At 56.6% G+C, this 21099-nt stretch overlaps 1 protein-coding gene across 2 annotated transcripts; it reads right to left on the reverse strand.

Moving 5' to 3' along the window:
- Window positions 1-223: 223 nt before the first annotated feature.
- RHBDF1 (rhomboid 5 homolog 1) lies at window positions 224-20119 on the reverse strand. 2 transcript variants are annotated; one of them, XM_035130537.3, is made up of 19 exons: window positions 19983-20119; window positions 12426-12555; window positions 10921-11051; window positions 10169-10270; window positions 9267-9480; window positions 8803-9009; window positions 7551-7673; window positions 7280-7449; window positions 5749-6006; window positions 5377-5488; window positions 5072-5146; window positions 4083-4244; window positions 3824-3924; window positions 3587-3650; window positions 2111-2205; window positions 1816-1891; window positions 1631-1731; window positions 1362-1515; window positions 224-920 (listed from the first exon to the last, which is right to left on the reverse strand). In XM_035130537.3, exons 2-19 carry the CDS (start codon window positions 12540-12542, stop codon window positions 501-503), a joined length of 2682 nt encoding a protein of 893 aa, XP_034986428.1. In that variant the 5' UTR covers window positions 12543-12555; window positions 19983-20119; the 3' UTR covers window positions 224-500. The 2 variants fall into 2 exon arrangements, with proteins under 2 accessions (XP_034986428.1, XP_034986430.1); XM_035130539.3 differs by lacking the exon at window positions 10169-10270.
- Between the last annotated feature and the right edge of the window lie 980 nt (window positions 20120-21099).

Here is a 21099-nt window from a genome sequence, read left to right on the forward strand (position 1 = left end):
AACTTGACCCCCCCTCCCTACACAGAAGGATTCATCCCAGCAGAGGGCATCTAGGGCCTCTCTCAGTATCAGGGCGCTCCTTCATTTTGAGGGTCCTGACATCTCTATCCAGGGGTAGCTTTTTGCTTTTCTGGTGTTAGAATCTGGGTTTCTGGCACTGCGCGAAGGACACACCCGTGGCCCCACCTTTCGCCATCGAGTGCAAATGAAACGCCCGAGGCCCTTTTGGAAATGTAGCTAAAACGCTACCTGTGTGTTTTAATCACCACCTGGGCAACAAGTAACAAATCCCGTTAAAAAGGCCATTTTGAAAGGGAGCGTCATAAAAACAGGGCAGCGGGGAAAAATGAGTTCCGTAAAACAAGGCACAGCGAGAGGGTTCCGGTGGCAGCAGGCGAGTCTCCGTTCCTCTGGGCTAAGGCAGCTCGGGTGCAAGAAGAAGCAAGAGTTTAAATTAAGTGCGCTGGGGAGTTGGAGAGGGAGGGGGTCCATCCCCCCGCTCAGTGGAGCTGCGCATCCAGGTCGTACTTCTCGCAGAACTTGTCCGTGAAAGGGATGCAGGTGAGGAACTCGCACCACTCGCAACGGATGGGGTAGAAGTAGAAGAGGACCACCAGTCCCGACAGGAGCCCCGCAAAGACCAGCTGGAAGACGATGATCTGGCAGCGCTTGCGGTACAGGTCAAACTTGCCAAAGCTGATGTAGGGCAGGAAGGCGAAGGAGAGGAAGAGGCCGCTGACGAAGCCGCCGACGTGCGCAAAGTTGTCGATCCAGGGCAGGAGGCCAAAGGCGAAGAGGAAGAGCACCACGGCCAGCAGCTTGAAGAAGGCCCTCCAGGGACGCGCCAGGATCTGCCAGCTCTGGAAGAGCTCCACAAAGAGGCAGGCCAGGATGCCAAACTGGGAGCCCGCAGGGCCCACCTGAGAGAGAGAGAAGAGGGAGGCAGGCAGGCAGAGTTCCCCGTTAGGCCTGCCTCTGGAGAAACACCTGCTCAGGGATGGCCTTGGGGGTGTGTGGAGGGGAGGCAGCTGAGAAAGGGCTTCCCTACAAAAGTAGAGCAAGGAGGGGCCCCCACTTCCAGGCCAGAAAAGGGGGCCTCCAGAGCCGGGAGCAGGAGGCAAAAGCCTGACAAAGGGAGATGGAAGAGGAAGGAGCAGCCTGGGGTTTGGGGGGGGGGGGACCAGGGAGCTGCCTTGGCCAGAGTCAGGCTATGGGCCCATCAGGCTCCGTCCTGCTCCGCCAGGGTCTCTGTCAGGAAAGCTCCTCCGAGGCCGAGCCTGGGCCATGTCCCTGCCCAGGAGGTGCCCTAGCCCTGGGTCCAAAGGAAAGGGCTCCGTTGCCCCTGGCCGCCCCAGACCCACCTCAGCTCTGTAGGGCAGGAAGATGGCACTGGCCAGGTTGCCCGTGATGCCGCTCAGCAGGTAGATGATGGAGATTCGGTGCCAGCCAGCCAGCTTCTCCAGGTCTCGCAGGATGGTCATCTGGAAGCACACGGACACCAAGCAGTGCAGGATCCTGCTGGGCAGGGGAGAGAGAGGCCAGTTGGATGGGGGGGGGAGAGAGAACAACCCTCCCTACCCCCCACCCGCCTTGCTGGCGTGTCCTGGTGGGAGCCCAGGGCCAGCCTTACCCTGCGTGGAGGAACAGTGAGAGCCACAGGCGGTACACCTGGTCTGGGACCTCTGGGTTGAGGAAGGGCAGGAGACCGCAGACATCATCCATGCAGTGCACCTGGGGGAGGGGGAGAGCACACCTGGGCTTAGCACTGCCCTGCAAGGAAGGCACCGGATTTGGCCGTCGGGGAGAGGGCGTTACCTGGGAGCAGAGGGTGGCCTCCTCGTGGAAGTAGCCGTGCATGAAGGTGCAGTATTCTCGAGATGTGATCTCACACCTGGGAGGAAAGAGGGCAGAGAGCTGGGAAGTTAAGGGGGGCGGCAGAAGGGCAGAGAAGGGGAGCCGCCTCCCGCTGACCCCAAGCACTGCTGAAGAACCCATACGGTCCAAGCTGATCCCTTGGGGGGGGTGGCTGTCCATCCCCCCCCCTTCCCGGAGTGGCCAGCGGGGAGCCTGCAACCTAGCGCTGCCCCGCCTCCCCCAGGCCTCCCCCTACCTTCCCTTGGTGCCAATGCAGCAGGGGCGCCCCGTGATGGCGCAGTCCATGTGAGGGTGGTTCGTGTAGTTGCCAGCGCTGTTCTTGGTGCAGATCTGGAAGGAGAGGGGGGCAGTGGGTGGGGGCCTCCCTCCTCGGAACACGTCCCGGCTGGAGGGGCTTCCTGCCACCACCACCCCCCCATCTCTGCAGGTCCCAGAGGCGAAGGGAAAGGCGCACGTACCCCCAACACACACACACCTCTCTGCCGGAGTCCCCAGAAAAAGAGCAGCTGCTGGGCAGTTGGGGGGGCAAGGAAGTCTGTCCCTCGCCTAAGGGGCTTCCAGCAAGAGCCAGCAAGAAAGGCCAGAGCGGCCCACCATTCCTGAGTCATCGTATTATTATTATTATTATTATTATTATTATTATTATTATTATTATTATTATTATTATTTGTTGGTTGCTTTAACCTACCTAAGGCAACCCGCAGATATTTCCTGCCAGTCCTTGAAATGCCCAGCTGAGGAACAGGGCAGGACCAGGTCAGAAAGGGCCAGGAGGTCCCCATGAAAAAGTTTTAAAAGGGAGATCACAAGTTCTAGAAGCTGAGCTGCTTCCTGCCGCTTGTTCCTCTCCCAGCACCAGGGATCCAAGGCGGGGTCTTGGATGAAGCTGAGCCACCTTCCTCATTCCTTGTCAGCAAACCTGGCTTGGTTTCCTTGGGTTTCCTTTGCAATCTGTTTTGATCTTCTCCTGCTCCTGATTTCTTCCTAATGAAATTCCTTCGTTTGGCAGCTGTCATGTTTGCGATTTTCAACCCCAGGGCTTTAGGATCCCCAGAGGCTGGGCCTTCAGGCTCCTGGGAGTTTAGGATCAAACTCCTAAGAGTTGCTGGGGACCAGCGCACTCTTCCTACGTCCAGGATAGACTCTGAGACAGAGTGTATACCCAGTAGACCGGAAGGAGCATCTCCACTCCCATCGTTCAGCCTGGACACTCAGGTCCAGTTCCAAGGGCCTTCTCTGTGGTGGCGCCCGCCCTGTGGAATGCCCTCCCTTCAGATGTCAAGGAAATAAACAACTATCTGATGTTTAGAAGACATCTGAAGGCAGTCCTGTTTAAGGAAGTTTTGAATGTTTGGTGTTTTATTCCGTTTTTAATGTTCTGTTGAGAGTGGCTGGGGAAACCCAGCCAGATGGGCAGAGTGCAAATAATAAATTATTGCTATTGCTATTATAGTGAGCTGCCTCTGCACTCCAGGGAAACCCCCAAAGAACTTTTAGAAATTAGTCTTCCCTCCCATCTGGGGCTGCAGAGTTAAGTGGGGGGGGGCAGCAGTCTTACAGAGAGCGAAACCCACGGGCAGCTCTATGGGGCTGCTGTGCTGCAGTTGCTCAACGAAGGGAGCGTGAGGGGCTCCTTTGGCCTCCCCCCACTCTGTCGCAAGTGCAATGCCCCCCCCACTCATATTAGTCCCCAAATCGCCAGCAGGCTTACCGGCCACTTGGTGATGTCATCTGGCCACTCGTGGGGGTCCATGGAGGCTGGCTGTTCACAGACCCTGCGCAGGAAAGAGATCAGCAGTGCTTGGGGGGGGGGGCAGAGGTTGAACCCTGATTCCCTCACCTCCTCTGCTGTTCCTTTTAGCATCCCTGGGGAGGTTCAGGCCGTCAGCGCAGCGGGAGAGGGACGGGGCCGCTGGCTAGGCCTCCCAGCACCCATCGACCGACCTACCTGGGGTCTTGGTGACAGACCGAGCCAAACTGCCGCTTTTCTCCTGCCAGCAGGGGGGCGCTGGGGTGCCCCGGCCATTTCACCCACACGGCCAGGGTGGACTGCAAGGGAGAGCGAGGGGGGTGAGAGGAGGAGGGGGAGGAGGGCCTCCCTTTGCAGGGAGCGGAGGGGCCCTGGCACCCAGGAGCAGGTGCCAGGCAGTGGGGCAGAGAGGGGCCCCCCCCGCCCAGTCTGGGTGCCCAGGCCAGCGGTGGCTCACCGAGCACTCCTCTGCAGACGTCTGCACACAGCCCGACTTGTCGTTGCGCACGCAGCAGGCCGAGTGCTTCTCCTTCTGGCGGGCGGCGCGGATGAAGCTGTGCACCTGCTGGTCCTGGCGCATGCAAGGGGCAAACTTTGCACCCAGGTGGATGAGGGCTTCCTGGGGGGGGGGGACAGCCGCATTGTTACTCTGGATCGCGGCTTATCAAGCTTGCAGGCCGCCCTTCATCCAGAGACCCCAGGGCAGCTGACAGCATAGACCAGGCATCCCCAAACTGTGGCCCTCCAGATGTTTTGGCCTACAACTCCCATGATCCCTAGCTAACAGGACCAGTGGCCGGGAAGATGGGAATTGTAGTCCAAAACACCTGGAGTGCCAATGTTTGGGGATGCCTGGCATAGAAGGCAGAGAGCTCAGTCAGGAGAGAGCGGAGCTCTTATAATATCAGAGTCGTGGGTTTGATCCCTAGGCTGAGCAAAAGGTCCCTGCCTTGCAAGGGGGTGGACTAGAGGACCCTGGGGTCCCGTCCGACTCTACAATTCCATGAAATTCTATAAGTAAGAGTAAAAGAGGGGGAAATACAAGAACACTAACGTACACACAATCTGCTTTAAAAGGCCGTAATGGGTTAACTAGGAGATGATATATAACAAAATGAGAAAATGTTTAAAAATAACCTTTGTTTAAAAAAACCAGAAGATTTTCTATTAGGAGTTATAGGTACCGAGAATCCAGAGGAGCAGAAAATATTATTATGGATATGTAATTGGTTTTGTTTTAAAATGATATTTGTAAAATCAAATATTTATTTTAAAAAACAACAGGCAAAGGCCTAGGAGAAGTGCATCGTTTTCGCCTGGCAGCTGATGGTGTGCAAGGAAGGCACCAGGTGAGCCCCCCCCTGGCTGGGGAGAGCACCCCACAAGCAAGGAGCCACCACAGAGAAGGCCAGCAGCCTCAGAGCCACACCAGCCTGGGCCACTCACCGAACTGGGGCCGATCCAGAAGTTCTCCTGCTGCATATACTTCACGTTCTCGTAGACCCCGCGGTTTCTCAAGACCTGCCAAAAAGGAAGGGAGAGTTGGGGGGGGGCAAAGGGGCCCTGCAGATGAACAACCCCCCTTCACCCCACAGGGCAAAGGAGCAGAAGCCTGGCAGGGAGGCAGGTGCCTCTTTGCTCGGGGGGGGGGGGGAGATAGTCCAGGAAGGGGAAGGGGCCACAGAGGCAATTGGGTGGGTGGGCTGCTGCTGCTCCCCAGCTCCCCAATGGCCACGTTGCCTGCCACTCACCGAATCCACCGTCTCGTGCTGTGAAAACCCCACGGGGGCAATTCCGTAGATGGAGACGGCCAGGATGGTGATGAGCGAATGGACAAAGGTGAGCCAGTAGGTGAAGAAGGGCCTGCAGTGGGGAGAGGGGTCAGGCTTCACAGGGAGAGATCCCAACTCGACATCAGGAAGAACTTCCCAAGACTAGGAGCTGCTCGATGGCAGAACAAACTCCCTCCGCGGGAAGGAATCTCCTTGGAGATTCTTAAGCGGAGGCTGGGCGGCCGTCTGTCAGCCATGCTTTAGCTGAGATTCCGGCATTGCTCAGGGTTGGACTAGATGGCCCCTGGGGGTCCCTTCCAACTCAAAGCCCCCACCCGCTTTGCCACCCACCGGTGGTCATCCATGTCCTCGATCTGCTGCTTGACGAAGCTGTCGATCCGCCTGCGATACGTCCGGTTGGTCAGCCGGCCCACCATGCCCAGCCCGTAGGGGCGCTTCTCCTTGGCAAAGAGCTTCCGGACGGGAACCCGGATGCGCTGCCCACGCCGCTGGAGGCCCAGGCTCACCACCTCCTGCCGCAGGCGAACCTTGGGTTGCTGCCCCACCTGTGCCCCCTCCTTCTGCTTCCGCCAGCCGCGCTCCAGGGGGCTGCAGGACGGGAGGGGGGAGAGAGAGAGGCACTCAGCAACGGCCATGGAATGGGACCCCCAGCTGGTCAGGGGCAGGGAAGGAGCCATCGCTCCGTGGGGCAGGGCAGGGCAGGGTCCTTTCTGCTTGCAGGGCCCAAACCCCTCCAGCCCCTGCCGCAGAGCTCGCTTCCTGCTCAGCCGGTGATTCTCGACACTCTTTTGAAAAGATGGCCCTTGGCTTTGGGGGTGACCTTTGCAATCACCCAAGGGGCCTAATTCTAGAGGTGAGGATGATTATATTTTCTGTTCAGCAATTTAACATCCTTAAGATAGCAATGACTTCCCTTCTTCTCTTTCCATGTTTCATTTGACATATCATAAATCCCAGCATATTTTACAAAAACTAAACCAGGCATCCCCAAACTTTGGCCCTCCAGATGTTTTGGACTACAATTCCCACCTTCCCCGACCACTGGTCCTGTTAGCTAGGGATCATGAGAGTTGTAGGCCAAAACATCTGGAGGGCCGCAGCTTGGGGATGCCTGAACTAAACCATTCAGTATTCCATTATTACATCCATCTAAACTTATTTACACTGTTGACTTTATCTTAATGCTGCCAACGTTTTCAGGTGTACACAATTTCCCCCCTTCTAGTCAATAAATGTTTTCCAATCTTCTCTAAATGCATGTTCCTCTTGTTCTCTTACGTAATTCTAGAGATCAAACCCTTAAGGGGTTTCGTGGCTGATCAAAAGTGCGGAGGAGCCCTTTTTTTACAACTGGAAGCCCAGCAGACCGTGTCCCTGACCCTCTGCTGGTGGCGATTTGCAGGATGACCCGCTGACTCGAGAGGGGAAGCGCCTGAGCTTGTCCCATGGCGGCCAGTGGCCGTCCCAGGGAGCCCCATTCAAGTGCAAGCAGTGGGAGGCAGCAGGCAGGGAAGCTCGCTGAGGGGCAAGCACCACACGAGAGGGGAAGCGCCTGAGCTTGTCCCATGGCGGCCAGCGGCCGTCCCAGGGAGCCCCATTCAAGTGCAAGCAGTGGGAGGCAGCAGGCAGGGTAGCTCGCTGTGGGGCAAGCACCACACGGGGTCTTGCAAAAGGCGGGCCAAGCTGCAGTCTTGCCTTGTGGCGCCCAGTGGCCCAGAGAGGCTTGGAAGCCTTGCCAGCCAGAGAGAACAGACAAAGCATTGGGTAGCGTGCAGCTGGGGGGTGGGGTCTGGCCAGCAAGCAGCACACCCCCAGCCCCATTCCCTCTCTGGCCCCCCAGGGAGCCCCCCAGAGGACTCACAGCATCAGGTGACTCCTCTCCAGCTCGGTTCTGTCCAGTGCCCCCCCAGTGAGGCCGGGTTCTGGCTGCGGCTGGGGCAGCTTCGCTTCGGGGTCCTTGATGGCGCTTTCCGAGGGCGACTCAAAGACATCGTCGGGGTACGTGGAGAGCTCTTCGTGCAGAACCCCTTCCTGGGAAGGAGAGGGGGGCGCTCAGCCGCAGAAGCCAGGCCAACGCCGGCCAGGCTCTGCCTCCTCTGCCACCCCCAGTGCCAGCTCCGGCCCTTCCCTACCCGAGCAAAGAAGGAGGTGTCCAGCTCCTCTGGGAAGTCTCCCGTGTCTTCCTCCAGGAAGCTGGCCGGGGTGAAGCTGCGTTGCTGAGCCTGGTGCAAGTGGCTGTCCCGCACGGACCGGCCCTGCCAGGGAGGAGAGATGGCAGAAGCTGTTGCGCAAATCCAGGCTGAAACAGCATTAGGAATGTATACTGTGCCCAGTTCTGGTCGCCACAGCTCAGAAAGTGTGGGAATGTTCAGGGTGGCAGGAGAAGATTTATTGTTTATTAATATCCTTCCTAACTTGCACCAGCAAGTTTCCTTATGTAGCAGAGTTTACATTCCCCTTTTTAGATAACAATAATAATAATAATAATAATAATAATAATAAATAAAAAAAATTTTATTTATACCCCGCCCTCCCCAGTCAAAAAACGGGCTCAGGGCGGCTCACACCAACAAAACCACAATAAAACATAAAAACAATTAAAATACAGATTAAAATACAGTATTACAATTTAAAATGCAGCCTCATTTCAAGTAGTCCATAAATCCAGGCCATGAGGGAGGAAAACACAGGGGTCAGGCTAAGTCCAACCCAAAGGCCAGGCGGAACAGCTCTGTCTTGCAGGCCCTGCGGAAAGATGACAAATCCCGCAGGGCCCTGGTCTCCTGGGAAAGAGCGTTCCACCAAGTTGGGGCCAATACTAAAAAGGCCCTGGCCCTAGTAGAGGCCAATCTAGCCACCTTATGGCTTGGGTTCTCCAGAGTATTGTTGTTTGTGGACCTTAAGGTCCTCCGCGGGGCATAGCAGATAGCTGGTTGCAGGCTCATGTAAGCCTCTCACTATTCTACAATTCAGTCTGTCTCAGATTGAATTGCATGTTCCTGGTAAGTTCCCTTGAATCCCTCTTAGAAGAATGAAGACACGACAATCTTATTTAAAGTCAATCAAAGAAGTTTACTCACATCAGTTCACAGTTGGATCCCTGAAGGCAGACTTAGTTACAAATATGTACATGTGGATCTACCCCATATGGGGGAATAATCCCAGTGCTTCTGCTAGCTAAAAAGCTGGTCGAACAAAGAAGGAAGTGAAAAAAGGGAAAGGGTGCTGCGTGACTCGTCCTTTTGTTACCTGGGCAGGTAAGGTCATGCCCACCTCTAGTCACATGCAAGGAAGGAGGCTCCAGGCCAGGAATGAGTGCTTGAAGGCAAGCAGGAATTCCTTGCCCAGTGAATGCCCCCCCCTCTGCCAACCCCCCTGCCTTACCTTCACCAAGGCTGCCGCAGCTCGGAAGCTCATTTTGGCCACCGACTCCCTCTTCCTCCGCCGCGGCCACCGGTTGAAACCTGACCGGGAGCTGGTGAAGGAGCAGAGCGACATGGCCCCCGGCGTAGCTGGCGTGTGGGGCATGCTGCAGCCGTCACTGTCCTCAGCCATCCGGAAGGCCCGTCCCCGGGCCAGGGGGTCGATGATCTGCCGGTGCCAAGGAGGAAGGGGCCCGTTAGCCAGGGAGAGCCCTCGCCGCAGGCCGCCCTGGAACCCCCCCCTCACTCGTTTGTCCCCCCATGCCCCTGGCACAAGACCAGGGGTGCCCTGGGATGGTGGGAAGAGTCAGCCCCTGCCCCAATACACCCTTTCCCCAGCGCCCAAGGGTCCCGCGGGCGCAGGGCATCTCCTGACCCACACCCAGCAGCCCCCTCACCCCACAACAGGGCCCCATGCCTGCTCACCCTCTGCATGCCCAGCTGGGAAGGCGGCACATAGAGCGGAGGCGGCGTCTCGGCGCTGGCCAGGGAGATGTTGTCCTGGCTGGGGAGGTCCATTTCTCGGATGACCTGGGGCTTCAGCTTCCCGTAGCGCAGGCTGCAGTGGCGAAGGCTCTTCCGCTGCCACTTCTGCGTGGCGTCACTCTCCTTGCTGACGCCAAACCAGTCGGCCGTGCCCCTGAGAAGGAGGAAGCAGCCAAACTCAGGGGGCCCAAACAGAATGGTTCCCGGTGGGGGCTAGCCCTTTTGCTGCTGCTATTAGTGCGTCTGTCACAGGATGGCCTCTGGGGGGGACGGGACCCCACATTAGTAGAGGTTATTCACAACAGGCAGGCAGGGACAAGAGTTTAGGCTGCGGGCAGACGCCACAGCGCTGCGCTGCTCATCTGAGCTGGATGGGGCGCTGTGGGAGCTGCGGCCGCACAGCCTTCCCTATCCCGGCCCATCCTTGCAGGGTCGGGGGGGGGCACAGAGAGAAAGGGAGAGCCACAAGGGTCCCATCGCAAGGCCAGAGACCACTCTGCAGGGAGAGCGCCAAGACAGGCAGGACGGAGAGCCGAGCCCGTTTGTGGCTTCGCCTCGGTCCAAGCCGGACGATCCAAGACCGGGTTGGAAAGGCAAGTGGGTGGCAGGCTGTTCTCCTGCAGGCAAGCAATGGGGCCATGCCAGGTTTGGGGTGGGCAGGTGTGTGCATGTGGGGGGGAGGGAAGGAGAGGAATAACCAATGGCCACCTGTTGGTTGTGAGGTGGGGAGAGGCATGGGGCAGGAGGAGCAGCCATTGCTCCTGGGGACCCGGATGCACATCACACACATGCACTGGGGCGGGGGGGGGCAGGTGAGGGGGTCACACCAGCACTGCAGGTACCTGAAGACCGTTTTGGGCAGAGACTGGTGCCTCCTTGGGGCCCTCCTGCCCACCTGGCGCCCCTGAACGGGCAAAGTCTGAGTCATCTCAAAGCGGACCTGCCTGTTGCAAAGGAGAGAGAGCTGAGGGGGCGCCGGCAGTGGGGGGGTAGGCGGCGGCCTGGCAGCGCCCACGGGGACCCTGGCAGGGGCTCCCTACCCAACACCCTTCCAAGACTGGAGGGGTGGGGAAAGAGAGTCCTTCCACGAGTCTTTGCCAACCTGCTGCCCTCCTGAGGTTTGGGGGGGAGCTCTGCCCCCATTAGCCTAGTGCCCCACAGCTGCACTGGCCCAGGGGGCTGATGAGAGTTGGCATCCCAACTGTCTGCAGGGCACCAGATTGGCAAAGGCAAAAGACCCAGGTGAGGAGGAGAAAGGAGCCGGCGAGGAGGATCTAACCCAGAAGAGTTTAGCCTGGAGGAGTCACACGGAAGATGGAAGTTTTCTCCTGCTTCAGAGGGCAGGACTTGAACCCACAGCTTCAAGTTACAAGAAAGGAGATTCCGACTCAACATCAGGAAGAACTTTCTGCCTGTGAGAGCTGTTTGACAGTGGGAGAGACTTCTTCCCTCTCTCCTTTCTTGGAGGATTTTGAGCAGAGGCTGGATGGCCATCTGCCACGGATGCTATAGTTGAGGTTCCTGCATTGCAGGGGGTTGGACTAGATGACCCTCAGAGTCCCCCCCCAATCATGCTCCGATTCTGCGATCTTACCTCCGGATGGTCTGGGTGATGGAGGTGTGTCGCTGGAGGACGGGGCGCCGCAGGTCGCCGAAGGGGGAGGGGAAGCGGGTGTGTTCGGTGGGCATGCTGACGCTGCGGAGGAAGGCCCGGTGCTTGGGGGGCTGCCGAGGGGAAACAAAAGGGGTTGGAGCAAAACTGGGGGGGCGGAAACGCGCCCAGAGAACGAGGCACTGACTGCAAGACTGCTGGCTGCCAGAGGTCTCAGGCATGGGAATCCCCCAACCCCTTATGGGTGGGGCACCCAATCCTATGACCCTCTTCCCTTCCCCGCCTCACTTGGGAGTGTGGCCTAGTGGTTAGAGCACGGGACTATGGCCAGAGAGACCTGGGCTCAGGGGTCCCCCACTCGGCCACGAAGCGCACAGGGTGCGACTATCAGGGTTGTTGTGAGGATAAAATGGGGGGGGGACCAGGGGCAGCACCCTGAACTCCCGGGAGGAAATAGCGGTGTGCAAATGTAACAAATACTGTCGGTTCTTTTTATCATATGTGGTAGTCCTGTGGCAAGGTTAAGGCTCACTGGGAAATGATATACAACAAAATGAAAAGGATGTGTCAGCAAACCTTTTTCAGCCACGGGGGGGGGGGGGGGTGAACGAATTCCTATGCCCCACAAATAACCCAGAGATGCATTTTAAATAAAAGCACACATTCTACTCATGTAAAAACACGTTGATTCCCGGACTGTCCGCGGGCCGGATTTAGAAGGCGATTGGGCCGCATCCGGCCCACGGGCCTTCGGTTGCCTACTCCTGGCATGAAGGTTGCTGCTGCCGTTCTGGGCTGGCACAGCCTGCCAGTGTGAGCAGAAAGTGCTCCTTGGGGGCCTTCATCTGCCAGGCAGTTATAATAATAATAATAATAATAATAATAATAATAATAATAATAATAATAATATTTATACTTCGGTTGCCAACCCCTGGTTTAAAATAATGTTTTGTTAAAAAGCCAGAGGCTTTTCTCTTGAGAATTATAGGGACAGAACGACCTAAATTGTATAGAAACGTATTCATGTGTGCGACAACAGCACAAGAATGTTTCTTGGCCCAAAATGGAAAGAAGCGGAAGTCCCAGCAAAGGAAGAATGGATACAAAAACTTACGGAATATGCAGAAATGGCAAAACTTACTAGAAGAATAAGAAATCAAAATAACCAACTTTTTATAAAAGAATGGAAACGGTTTATTGGATGTTGACAGATAATAAATTGCAAACAGATAACAACACTGGCAGGATTGTTGCAATAACCTGCAGTTACATAGGAGTATATATTTAAAGAAGATGAAGAAATGAGTGAGTTAAGTTAATTTGGATATGCAGAAGGTATTAAAAATAAATTTAAGGAACCGCAGAAAGAGGGGGAAGGAAGTCAAGTTTTCAAATGTCAAAATGATTGTAAAATCAGTGAAATGTATATATATATGAGAAGTATAAATGGAATTTTTAAAAATGTAACAAATGATAAAAAGGACTACCTGTGCCATGGCTGGCTCCTCTGCCAACACCGTCGGGGCGGGAATGTCCAGCATCAGCCAGGGGGGCTTCTTCCTCTGCAAACTGCTGGTGCTGGCCCGGCCCCCCACCTCCGACATGGTCCTGTCAAGCCTAGGGAAGGGAAGAGGAGGGTCAGCAGGGGGTCTCCCAAGGCCTGGCTGGCAGCATCAAGAGGGCCTGCCAAGGGGGCTTCCTATGGCCCCCCCAAACATGATCTAGAATCCCAGCATTGCAGTGTGGGAAGGGAGCCTGAGGGTCTTTTTAAAAAAAAGGTTTTATTAAATTTTACAGTTTTATATTCATCACAATATAAAATCAGAGAAGTGGACACAGAGCAATGGATTCAAACTACAAGAAAGAAGATTCCACCTAAACATTAGGAGGAACTTCCTGACAGTAAGAGCTGTTCGGCAGTGGAACTTGCTACCAAGGAGTGTGGTGGAGTCTCCTTCTTTGGAGGTCTTTAAGCAGAGGCTTGACAGCCATATGTCAAGAATGCTTTGGTGGTGTTTCCTGCTTGGCAGGGGGTTGGACTGGATGGCCCTTGGGGTCTCTTCCAACTCTATGATTCTATGATTCTACAATCACCATTATCACATAAAAAGAAAAAAGTATAATTCCCAAACCCCCCCCCCATGACTTCCCTCAACTTTCTCTTCTGGTTCTTTAAGTATTTGCTTCTTCTGCTTATCTGTTCTACCTGAATACTGTAATCTTTAAAGTAAATATTGTTATACTCGTCAGTTTTGTACCATAATTCTTTTCAAATTGTATTATTTACATTTTGTTATTTCCAGTTATCTTAATTTCTGCGTTTGTTTTGTTGATTGTGTTTACTCCAACCCTGCTAGTGAGTCCACTTCTTTACAAAGTTACTGTAAACACAACATAAACGGTTCCCAGTCTTTTAAAAAATCTCTCTTGTCCTTGCCTCCTAGGGAGGGCCATCCAGTCCAACCCCCTGCAATGCAGGAAGCACAGCTAAGGGGCCGTCCGAGGCAGCAAGGGCAACAGGGCCGGATCTCCAACGGTCCCCCTCAGCCCTAGCCATTGGTCCTGCTGGCTGCGCCTGGAGGGCAGCAGGATGGCGAAGGCCGGCCTGTCGTCTGGAGCAACCCCACCTTACAAGGCTGCCCTTCCACAGAGGGCAGAGGGGGGGTTAGGAGCCCAGCAAGGCAATGAAGGCCCCCCCCCCACAACACACACAGGCCACATCCTGTCCACCATCCAAGCCCCTGCAGGCAGAAATAAGTGTAAAAAAAATTTTTTTAAGCCGCACCACCGATCCATCACCCTTCAGAAATTAGGAAATATTCCCTGAGGATAATACACCTCATTTGAGGTCACACAACCATCCCAAAGCTATCCTGGCTCCTCTGGGAAAACCTTTCCCAATACTGTAGTTCTTTTCACTTGCAAATCCTCCAAACCCTGTGAATAGATGAACTTCCTGGCAGGAAAAAACTAGCCTGGCAAGTATTTGTCAAAAGGAAAGGAGGCCTGTCAATAGAGCAGGAATAGGTAGGTGTAGGTCTGAGAAAGGGAGTCAAGAGCTCAGGTACAGTCATACCTGGGAAGCCGAGTGCCTTGGCTCCCAAACAAATCGGCTTCCGAACAATCGAAACCCGGAAGTCAGTGTTCCGGTTTTCAAATGATTTTCGGAAGGCGAACGTCCGGCGCGGCTTCTGATTGGCTGCAGGACGCTCCTGCAGCCAATCAGAAGCCGCACTCTGGTTTTCGAATGGTTCCGGGAGTCAAATGGGCTCCTGGAACGCGTTCTGTTTGAGTACCAAGGTACGGCTGTATCTACCAATCCTAAGGAACTGACCAGGTAAGGCAATCGGCCTCCTCAGGTCCCTTGACAGACAGGAGAGAAGCCACACTCTCGGGTGCCTGTTGTAGTTGCCTCTTCCTGAGACGCTTGTATTATGCTCTCAGGTGCTGCAGCTAATCATAGAATCATAATGGAATCATAGAGATGGAAGGGACCCCAAGGGTCATCTAGTCCAACCCCCCGCAATGCAGGAATCTCAGCTCAAGCATCCCTGACAGATGCTTCAGGTCCAGCCTCTCCCAGGAAGGAGAGACCACCACCTCCCTAGGGAGACCACCGTTCCACGGTCTGAACAGCTCTTACTGTCAAAAAGCTCTTCCTGACGATTAAATGTCTTTCAAAGCTGCTACACACCTTTCTTTGGGGTCCTCGCCTCCTTGCAAATGGCGGTGGGAGGGAGGGCTCTGTTTCAACAGAAAAACAAAGAACCCCCCCCCTTCCCGCATTACTTCTACAGCTTCCTGCTTCCACTCATTCTTCTCTTGGGGGAGGCTTTGAGCCCCTTGGGGAGTTGAGCTATAAAGGCCAACCTCAAATCTTCGTACAACAGAAGGAGCTCAGGAGCCCCTCCGGGGCTGACCCTGCGCAGGGTGGTGCTGAGCCTCTACCTTTCAACTTGCAAGGTTCCCCATACAAACACACACACACTGGGTTGCAATGTTGTGGGTCAGCTTTGGCTGGTCAGATTGCGGCCGGGAGAGGCAGCCCCCCCCTAGCCTTTGCAGCAACACCCAGATGGCAGAGGCTGCCCTTGGGACCGGCGTTCCCACACTGCCTCCTCGGCAACCAAGGCCAGCAGCCAAGTTCCCCCTCCAGGCCAGCTTCCTTGGTCCCACAGGGGCTGCTGCACATTCTGCCCTCCGCCTCTTCCTGCTGCCCCCAACAGACAACCAGGCCTGCAAGCTTCCTCTCCCGACTTCACCCAGGCCCCCCACACAGCCCCCCACCAGCAAAACGCCCAGAAAACGTGCAGTTGGAAGGGACCCCTCAGGGCCATGTAGCCCAACCCTGCAACACAGGAATGACAGCCAAGGGGTCTAACTCTGCAGGGAAAAGTTCCCTGTCTTTCCTCTGTTTGGAAAGTATTGATCGAAACCATAGTAACAAATGAATCACTGTATCTTTGAGGGAAAGAATAAGTACTGTATATCCATTTACATATACAGTATAGCCCTGTAACCTTAATTATATTCCATTGCTATTTTGTTATTGCTGTTTTCCTCTGCTTTTGTTTTTAATGCATGTAACCTTTTTATGTTTGCCTTTCCTCCCCCTCCCCTCTATTTAACTCACTGTAATACTCTCAGTAAAATATAAGGAAAAAAGAAGGGAGATTCCCACAAAACATTAGGAAGGCCTTTCTGGTGGTAGGAGCAGTTTAACAGGGAAAGGGGCTTTTCGGAAGAGGTCTGGGGGGGAGGGCATCTGCCCGGGATGCTTTAGCTGTGAGTCCTGAATTGACGGGGGTTGGACTAGATGACCCTTGGGGTCCCTTCCAGCTCTAGGATTCCATGATTCCATGACCTTTAAGGGAAGCCACCTCTGTCTCCCTCTCAGAGCAGATGCCCACAAGCCCTGGGCGGGAAGAGAAAGAGAGAGAGAGAGAGAGAGAGAGAGAGAGAGAGAGAGAGAGAGAGAGAGAAGGACATTCCTAAGAACCGGCAGCTCAGCTCCCGCCTCCCTCCAGGAACCAGAAAAGCCAGTTTAGGGCTCAGATCTGTCCCACAGGCCTTTCTGAGTTCTTCTCTGGGGACACCCCAGCGCAGACCAGGATGGCCAGAGCTTCACAAGAACCGCAGCAGACATTCTCTGCTCCCCAGACCCCAAATCTTTTCCCTTCTTGGCCCGAGAAGCTGCAAATCCGACCTGTCTCCCCCCCCCTTCAGCTGATCAACACACAGAGACACAGGTGGCACCTGAGCCATCAAGGGGCAGCCATGCCCCCTTGACCAGCCCCCTCTCCCCTCCTCCCTCCGTGGCAGCTCTGCCATGACCACAAAGCCCTTACACAAAGGGTGATGCTGATTTTCCAGTGGGCATCTCTCGGCTCACAAAGGCGCCATTCTCAAGAGCAGGGGGGAGGGAGGCAGCTACCCCCCACCACCTCCCACGCAGGGAGATGGCACAACCAGCCTGCCCCCCCCAGCCCAGCAGAGGGAAGGCAAAACACAGCTGAAACCACACACCCCCAGTCCCCAAACCTGCCTCCACCACCACGTACACACACACAAAGCAACATTTCCAGCAGGTGCGGGGGGGGCAAGCCAGGCCTCCTCCTGGCCCCCATCCCACTGCCACCTTCAGAAGGCCCTGTAAGACCCCTTGGAAAGCAGGTGACTCCAGCAGGCCCACAGAGCCCCCCCCCTCTGCCACAGAAGGCTGGCACCACCGCTGCAGAAAGAGAACTGGGACAGAGTCGGTTGAGGTCACAAGTTGGGGGACAGTGAAAGGTCGTCCTCTCCATCCCACCCCACAGCCCAGGTCGCAGCCAGGGGGGGGCACCAGGCCGCCAGGGCCACTAGGCCACGGCTCACCCACCACGCCAGGAGATAGGGCAGGACTCACCCCACGCAGCAGCCTCAAGCACAGCCCACCCAAGAAAAAGACCCGCTGCGTTTCAGCCTCCGGTTGCTGGCCTGGGACATTTTGCGTCCCTGTTGGAGAATCTGGCCTCTTTCCTGCCAGAGGAAGACCACAATACAAGGACAACAACAGGAAGGAAGGAAGCTTCCTGCTTGCCACGCCATCCGACTCGGGAGGGAGGCGTCCCCCGCTGGTTCTGCCGCAGCCACAAAGGGCAAAGGGAAGGGGACCCCTACCCAGCTCTGCTCACGCATGCAGCCCACCTAGGCCACCCACCTCCAGGCCTGGCCCAGTCATCACAGCACCAAAGCTGGCAGCCCCATGGAAGCTATTCCAGAAGGGGGGAAGGATCCGGTGCCAGCCAGTGGCGGATGCGAGCAGAAGCGTCCTGGGCCCTTCCTCCCTCCCAAGCACCCAGACTCTCCTCCGCCTCTCAAGCACCCAAGGGCCCTGGCCTGGGAGGGATCCACTTGGGGGGCCAGGCTCAGGAGCATGGGGCTTCAAGGGCCAAACTCCACTGGTGGCAGAAACCATCAAAAGGTGCGTCGACAGAACCTGAAATTGCCAAGCAATTCCAGAATTTGAACCGCTGTGGCAGTTTTCTTTTGCGGCGCGTAGGAAAGGAGACAAAAGTTGGGTGTGGAAGGAAGACCAGGGCAGAAGGGGAACCTGGTTTCTTTATCGGAGCAAGGGGGGGGTCCACCTTGCCCAGTATCCTGTTTCCCACAGTGCCCAGCCGGGTTCCCCAGGGGAAGGAGGGGCATGAGCGCAATGAATGCGTCTGAACAGGGACAGGAAGAGAACTGCCACTTCTTGAATGGCAAATCCAAGTTGATGCACTATGCCAAAATGGCAAAATTAACTGGGAAGACAAGGAATTTAAGAAACAATGGGAAATTTTTATAATTTATAAACAAAATCATTGTAAACAGGTCAGAACATTAGCAGGGTTTTAAATACACTTGTAAAGTAGCAGACCGTATAGATAACTTAGGAAGATGAAAAATTGGAAGAAGTACTACTGATACGCAGTTCAAAATAAAATTAAAAGGACCCATGGAAGGGATTGGGGGGGGAGAGTCAAGAGGTTCAGAGTAATCTCAATATTTGGATTTTGTACTCTTTTATGTTGTACGTTTATATTTTTGAAAAATCAATAAAAAAGATTATATTTTTAAAAAGAACTTCCACATCTTTAGAATTCCTTCTTCCCACCCTGCAAAAAAGCCTCTTTATTCTCTATTCTCTAAACACTGGTCATCCCTTGCAGAATTCTGCCCCACCTGCTGGGCTGCCCAGGCCCAAATCCTGCGCTTGGTCAGAGCTGCGCAGAAGCAGCCTGACTCGCTTGCCTTGCTTTGGCCCTGCTGAGGACGGAACCTGCCCCAAACTGGCAGCCAGGTTACTCCAGAGCAGGCTTTGCCCCATGGTGCCAGTCCCTGGCAAGGGAGTCCCGCCTGCCCCTCGGGACCCCGAACTTGGGAGGAGAGGAACCAGGGCACTCTCTCCTTCGCCCAGGGCTGTATTAAGCATATGCGGCGCCGGGGTGCAAAGATTTGCCCAGTGCCCCCCTCCCCCAGTTGCCCACTCCCAGGTGCGCAGGAGGGCGGAGCCGGCTGGCCGCCTCAGCGTCTCACTGGCTTGGTCACCCCCAAACTCACGGTGCAGAGCTGCCCGCAGCAGAAGAGCCCGCCGTGGCACTCCAACCATTGGGAGGGCTCTTCCCCGGACTCAACTCTCAGGCCCCAGACTCTCAGCCTAGCGCCCCTGAGAGCCCGGCGCCAGGTGCCCAGCACTCCTAGCGCCTATGGGCAAGACGGCCCTGCCTTTGCCAAAGGCCCAGAGGAGAAGGAAGCAGGAAAGCGTGGAAGGGGGACGAGGGAGGGACGTGCCTGACTGCAAGGACCATGCTGCCCAGAAATGCCCACCCAGCTGCCCACAGTTCAGAGGAGGAAGGAGTTTCTTCCGAGGTTTCAGACAGGGCAGCTCACAATTTGCATGTGGCATTTCATGCCAGGTCCCATGACAGGCGGTGTATCACAAGAGGCTGGAAAAACCACACCTCCGAAAGGCTGAGGAAGGACTCAGGGTCAGGCTGGGAGGAGGAATTCCCCTAATGATACTCCAGTCCAGGAATCCAGGGACACAGGTGGCATGGATGAGGCCCTGGAGGAAGGGGGGACCCCACCACCCCCACAAGCAGGAAGGGCTGCAAATCCTGCAGAGGACAAAATCATACTTTTAAGTGCAGACCTTCACTGGGGGAAATCACATCCCGCAGACACCCAAGTGGGAAATGTTAGGAGCAAGCATGCAAGGAGGAGGGATCGAGCTTGGAAGCCGCAGCAGGGGCGAAAAGGGTTCAGCAAGACAGAGCCCCCACCCCACCCACCCCCACCCAGCCAAACCCAGAGGGACTCACTCCGGAGGGAACAGGCGAGAGAGTCAGTCACGCCGGCGTTGCACAGCTGCAAACACGACACGCGGGCGGAGAGAAACTCCGCGCAAAAACGCTCAGGATGCAGACCAGCCATTGGGGGGGGGCGCATTACAGTACAGGAAAAGTCTCCCAACTCTCCCGGCGGATGCAGACAGAAGCTGCAGGCTGGGGAGGAAAGACCCCGCCCGGCCCCCCGCTTGCAGCTCGGGGGTTCAGGACGTGCCCAAACAAACGGGATATCAAAGGTACCCCTGGCTAGACAGGGGGGGGTTTCCTGACCCGCTAGCTTGCCCCCCCCCTTGCTAAAGGCATAGCTGCCAAGTTATCCCTTTTTTAAGGGATTTTCCCTTATGCTGAATAGGCTTCCTCGCGAGAAAAGGGAAAACTTGGCAGCTATGGCTAAAGGAGACCCTGGCCGGCTTGGGATCGGGCCCAAGAGGGGCACTGGCTCGGCGTCCAGGGGGGCATCGGCTTTGGGGGGGGGCGTTTCGGGGCCCCGCTTCCCGCCGCCTGCCCTCGGGGAGTCCCCGGGAGGCCTCCCTCTCGACGCCGCCTCCTTCGGGGGCTCCGGCCCGACGGACCCCCGGGCCAAGCCGGAGCCCCCCCCCCGCCCGCCCGCCCGCGCGCGCAGGGCGACCCCGCGGAGAGCCCTCCCGATCCCCGCGCCGGGCGCCCGCTCACCGTGGCTCCGGGGAGCGAGTGGCGCTGGCCGGGCGGCCATGCAGCGAGGGGGCCGGCGTCGGCGCGGCCCGGCCTGGAGCGCGAAGGGCGGCCCGCCCGCCGGGCGACGGAGGCGGGCCGGGCGTGACTCAGGCCTCAGGAATGCGCCCTGGCCGGCCAGCGCCGCGGAGGCGGACCACGGACGACGGAGGGAGCCCTCCCCGGGAGCAGCCAGGAGGCCGCCTCCGCCGACCGGGCCGGGCCGGGCCGGGGAGCCCGCCGCGCGGAAGGCACGCAGCAGCAGCAGCAGCCGCAGCAGGCCGCCAAGGAAAGGAAAGGAAAGGAAAGGACGGGCAGCCGGAGCCGCCAGGACGCGCCGGGGCGGCGGCCCCCGACGGGCTGCTCTGGCGCCGGGGCGGGGCGGGACGGGAATCCCCGGCGCGGACGCGGCGCCTGCGCCTCGCGGGGAGGCTGCCGGAGGGTCGCTGCCCGTGCGCTCCCCTGGCCGCCCGAGGGAACCTGCCCATGATCGGCCCTAACCGACGGGGCCCCGGGACGGTTGGCCGTCGAACCAGCGGGGTTGGATCTGAACGGGAACCCCGGACTGTCGCTGAACTTAGCCGGGGGGACAGGGAGCCTCCGCTGAACTTAGCCGGGGGGACAGGGAGCCTCCGGCTCTCACCTTCCATACGCGTGAAAGTGGGTACGGTAAGAGCCCCCAGCGCAGTCACGTCGGACTTCAGAAGAGGAAGATGACTCGCCCCCCTCCCGGCGAGGGTTTGGGTTAAGATTAAGAAAGGGATCCGAAAGGCAGAGTCCAGGGGATCCAGTCTCTCCGCAATGCTTGGGAGGCGCTCAAAACCACCCCGTGAGAAGCTCAGAGAAAATGCAGAGACGCATCCCGAGAGGAACCGGGAGGGCCCCGAGGATGCCAGCGTGGTTAACCAGCGGAGTCAAAGACTTCCTTCAAGCAATCCAAATGTGGAAAATGAAAAAAAAGGGCATGTACACTTTTGGGGAAGAAATGCAAGCACATTAAGGGGTGCAAAAATGGGGGGGGGAGAAGGTTGGCGAAAACAAAGACCCAGGAGAAACAGAAAATCTTAGCTGCATGAGTAGCAGGAGTGTGGAGAGGCAG

Source organism: Zootoca vivipara, chromosome 13, assembly GCF_965207765.1.
Source record: "Zootoca vivipara chromosome 13, rZooViv2.hap1.1, whole genome shotgun sequence".
In the NCBI taxonomy this organism is placed as follows: Eukaryota; Metazoa; Chordata; class Lepidosauria; order Squamata; family Lacertidae; genus Zootoca; species Zootoca vivipara.